The following is a 4,622-nucleotide window of genomic DNA, read 5'->3' as shown; positions in this document are numbered from 1 at the left end:
ATATATTTATGCGTATAGGTTAGGTACATGTGTTTAAGTCGGCTTCACTTTTAGAACAGAACAACTAGTTCCTTTGAAACACTCCGCTACCCCCTCTCTACCAGGGGTAGCAACCATTCCGTATAAAGCTTAATGCTCTGAAGTTTTGTAAACTTTCATGGCCAATATAATAAAATGAAAAGACGTCCGAACATGCCGGCCGCCTTGAAAAGCTACAGCTTTTAAAAATATAAACATAGATATTTTGAACTAACATTAAGTATAAAAATTGTATAAAGATTTTACGAGTATAAAAATTGATTAAAAATGTAATAGTGATTTGCATGACAATCTAATCTAAAATTATTTAACTTATATTTCTTAATATTATATAAAACTTAAGATATTTCATTATTGATTGGTAGAATGCACACTTTGTTTAGTGCCCTTTTTAATTCTCCATTGGGGCCCTTCAGTGTAACAACCCGTACGACACCATCATTGCCTGGGTGTATCTCTGTGATCCGTCCAAGACGCCATTTTAATGGTGGTAGATTGTCATCCTTTATAAGCACCAGTTTGCCTATAAGATTATCTTGTTCCATTGGTCTTCTCCATTTGGTCCGGGATTGTAATTCTCCTAGATATTCCTTGTGCCATCTTGCCCAAAAATGCTGCCTTAGCTTTTCAAGATGCTGGAGTTTTGTTAGTCTGTTTTCTGGGATGTGGGAAAGTGAATTTTCTGGAAGTGATGTTAATGATCTGCCGATCAGGAAATGTGCTGGAGTTAGTGGATTGAGATCAGATGGATCAGAGGATAAGGGAGTTAACGGACGAGAATTCAAAATTGCTTCGATTTGTGTTAATAATGTATACATTGAATTGTAACATAGTTTTGTCTCGCGTAACACCCTACGAAGATGGTATTTTAAACTTTTTACCCCAGCTTCCCACAGTCCGCCGAAATGAGGAGATCTAGCTGGTATAAAATGCCAGCTAATATTTTGACTTATTAATTTGCTTCTAATCTCTTCGTTAGATTCCAATAAAAATTTATATAAATCTTTTAAATGATTGTTTGCTCCAACGAATGTTGTTGCATTGTCCGAAAATATATTACTAGGAAGACCTCTTCTAGCACTGAATCGTTTTAATGTTTGTAGAAAGGATTCTGTCGATAAATCGCAGACCAGATCCAAATGAATAGCCTTGGTGCACATGCAAATAAAAATACAAATATAAACCTTAATAAATTTGGCACCGCGTGTTATTAGATCTTTGATAATAAACGGTCAAGCATAATCAAGGCCGACATTGTTAAATGGAAAATCTTGATTAACTCTACTACTAGGCAAATTTCCCATTAGATAATCATTTGACGATGGTTTTGCTTTGAAACAGGTAACGCTTTTCCGAATAATTTCTTTACAAGCGTTACGTCCAGAAATTGGCCAAAATCATTCTCTAATACTTGCGAGAAGTTGTTGAGCACCACAGTGAAGTAATCGGTGATGCTCTTGATACAATATTAACGTAGTTAATTTATGTTTTGAGCATAATATTATAGGATTAATTTTATCAAATGAATAATTTGTGTTTTTTAATCGACCGCTTACTCGTATAATTTTCGAATTATCCATAAAAGGATTTAAACATAAAATTCTGCTCTCTTTACTGAGCGATTTAGAATTGACAAGATTCTTATAATCTAATTGGAAAGATTGTTTTTGTGCAACTACTATCAATACTTTAAAAGCCTTATCTAATTCTTGTGTTGTAAGTGGTCCAAACTTCCGTTTATCCTTATCCTTTTTAAGTCTACAATTCGTAATAAATCTATTTACATATGCCATTATTGATTGTAATTTTCGCAATGACGAAAACCGAGAAAATAAATCAAATTCTACATTGGTGACTAATAAATGAATTGCTCTTGTTTCTGGTATGTTTTTGTCATTAAAATTTAAATTATCTACAGAATTCAAAGTTGTAATATTTTGAGACAGCATAAAGGTCATTTAATTAAAATCTATGTTAATTATGTTATGTTGTAAGCAGAAGAATAAAATTTTATTTTATTTTGCCAATTGTTTAAGATAACGTATAGCTAAAAATGATCCAGGTGCTGTACCATATGTGACCGTATTTAATTCACAAGTTTTTGAATTATCTGTTGGAATTTGTCTACCGTTTTCATTAATTATTATTTGCCGATAAATTTTTGAAGTATCGCCTAATGAAGCATATGTAGGCATTCTAAATCTTAACATTTTTGTAAATAAGTCATTTCGAATTGACGTTCCCGTATAATGAACATCACACATTGGCAAGGCGCTTGAAGACTTTCCCGAACTTTGAAAAACATCTCTCGGTTTTGTTTTTAAACTATATTTATTCCTTACTGTGCGATGTGGCAAGAAATATTGATTATTTGACTTAATCTTAAAATTCTTAACTTCAGACATATGTCCTAACTGAATATATTCGTTAATAAAATTTACGTAATCTACTTTTAATAAACTATTTTTGTGAAATTTACGTTCAAGTGTCAGAAATCTTTGAACAGCATGACTTTTAGAATCTCCTAAGTGAACTTTGTTATCTTTAAAAGGAATTTTCACTATAAATCTACCAGTAGAATCGCGTTTAAAATTTGTTATAAAATGATTTTCACAAAACGTTTCGTCGTCAGTTAAATTACTAATATCGTTTTTTATTTCTTCTAATTGCCAAAATTTTTCTAATTGTTGACTGAGATCACAATTATTCAATGCCAATAAATTTGTTGAATGTTTTGAATTTTTTGAATACGTGCAATTCGGAGAAAACGACCCAACTAATATCCAACCTAATAAAGTTTTCTGTAAAAACGGTGCGTTATCACCTAATTTAATTCTACCTACCGATAAAAGTTTCCAAAACATATCAGCCCCTAAAAGTATATCTATATTCCGCGTCTTATTGTATTCCGGATCAGCTAAGAAAATATTTGTCGGAATTTTAAAATTGTTACCTATGGAAACTAATGGAAGTGGTTCTGTTATTTTTTCTAGCACTAAACAATTTATATTGGATTTAAATGAGTTATTTGTAGATTTAAAATTAACATTTGTTGAGAACCGAATATTGGTCTCTATCTGCCCGACGCCCATAACTGTGTAATTTGTTTTGTCTAGTTTTGTACCTAGCCTTTTGCAGGTATCTGCCGTAATAAAATTACTCTGTGCCCCGCAATCTAAAAGACACCGACATTCTATGAACTCCCCGCACGAGTTTTCTACTTTTATAACAGCTGTTGCTAAAATTACTTGTGGCTGTAATTTTGTATTAATATTTTTCGTCGAATAATTAGCCACCGTCATATTTGAACCCGATGTGCTAGGAATTGTATTAGTCTCTTCAAAATGAACCAATGTATTATGTTTCATTTTGCATATTTTACACGGAAATGCCAAACAAACGTCTACCTTATGCCCTCGCTTGAAACAATTTATACATAAATTCAATTCTTTGATTTTACTTATCCTATCATTAATAGATAGCGCTTTGAATTGGTTGCAGTAATATAAAGAGTGATTTTCTTCACATAAATAGCAAGTTTGCCGCCCCGTTGACAGATAATTAATTGATGGATTATAATTATTATTTGTGCTCTTGTATTTTATGTGTTGAGCCAAAGATTTATTAATATTATTAGAAAAAGGTTTACTACTAATGTTTGTGGATAACTTTTCTAACATATCGCATTTTTGTTTAATAAAATTATTAATATCTGTCAACGTCGGCTTTTCTTTGCTACAGGTAAAGGATTCCCAATCCCGTAACGTACGCGTATCGAATTTGTTCGTAAATATAAATATAATAATTGTGTCCCATTTATCTGTGGGTTCGCCTAATGACTCTAATGAGCGTAGATGCCTAGAAATCGTTTCTAATAACGTTCTTAATTCTGAATGAGATTCGCGACTACATTTCGGACTATCAAAAATTGCCTTTATGTGATTATGTATGATTAACCGTTTATTTTCAAACCTGTCTTTTAAAATTTGCCATGCTATATCATAATTAGAATCGGATGCTTCTATAGCTGCAATGCTATTTTTGGCATCTTTTTCTAATGATGATTTTAAATAATAAAATTTCTGAATTTTGCTTAAAGTATTGTCGCTATGCACCAAAGCGTTAAATGAATCATGAAATTCTAACCATTTATCGTAACTTCCATCAAACGTGGGAAGTTTAATTGTTGGCAATTTAATATTTTTGATATTTGTATACGAATCAATGCTAGACGGCCCTATTGTTTGTTGATCGTCTTTACATTTTTTCGTGTCATTGAAATTTTGAATTATAAATTTTAATTTAGCTATTGTTCTATAATAATCATTTTCGAAAGATTCCTTATCGCTTTCTGATACACCCTCAATTAATTCAATTTCATATTGTATCGTTTCAAATTCATCAATAATTGGTAATATCTTTTCGAGTCTGGTATTTAATTCAATAATTATATTTTCATCTAGTATTGTGGAATCTAATGAATTTACAAAATTTTGCACTCGCGTCAATTTGGATTTAATGAATCCACGCTTTGCTTTAAGTTCCGCCATTTTGAATACAATATTAAACACAACCGAGCAATA

At 31.5% G+C, this 4,622-nt stretch overlaps 1 protein-coding gene across 1 annotated transcript; it reads right to left on the bottom strand.

Annotated features, from left to right (window-relative positions):
- Positions 1-2,054: 2,054 nt before the first annotated feature.
- LOC113371093 lies at positions 2,055-3,407 on the bottom strand. Its single transcript, XM_026611738.1, has one exon. It carries the CDS (start codon positions 3,405-3,407, stop codon positions 2,055-2,057), a length of 1,353 nt encoding a protein of 450 aa, XP_026467523.1.
- Positions 3,408-4,622: the final 1,215 nt, after the last annotated feature.

Source organism: Ctenocephalides felis, unplaced genomic scaffold, assembly GCF_003426905.1.
Source record: "Ctenocephalides felis isolate EL2017-DRISC unplaced genomic scaffold, ASM342690v1 CF-g0.4_SCAFFOLD_01492, whole genome shotgun sequence".
Lineage (NCBI taxonomy): Eukaryota > Metazoa > Arthropoda > Insecta > Siphonaptera > Pulicidae > Ctenocephalides > Ctenocephalides felis.
The sequence above is the reverse complement of the archived record's forward strand: the minus strand, read 5'-3'. Positions and strand labels throughout refer to the sequence as shown.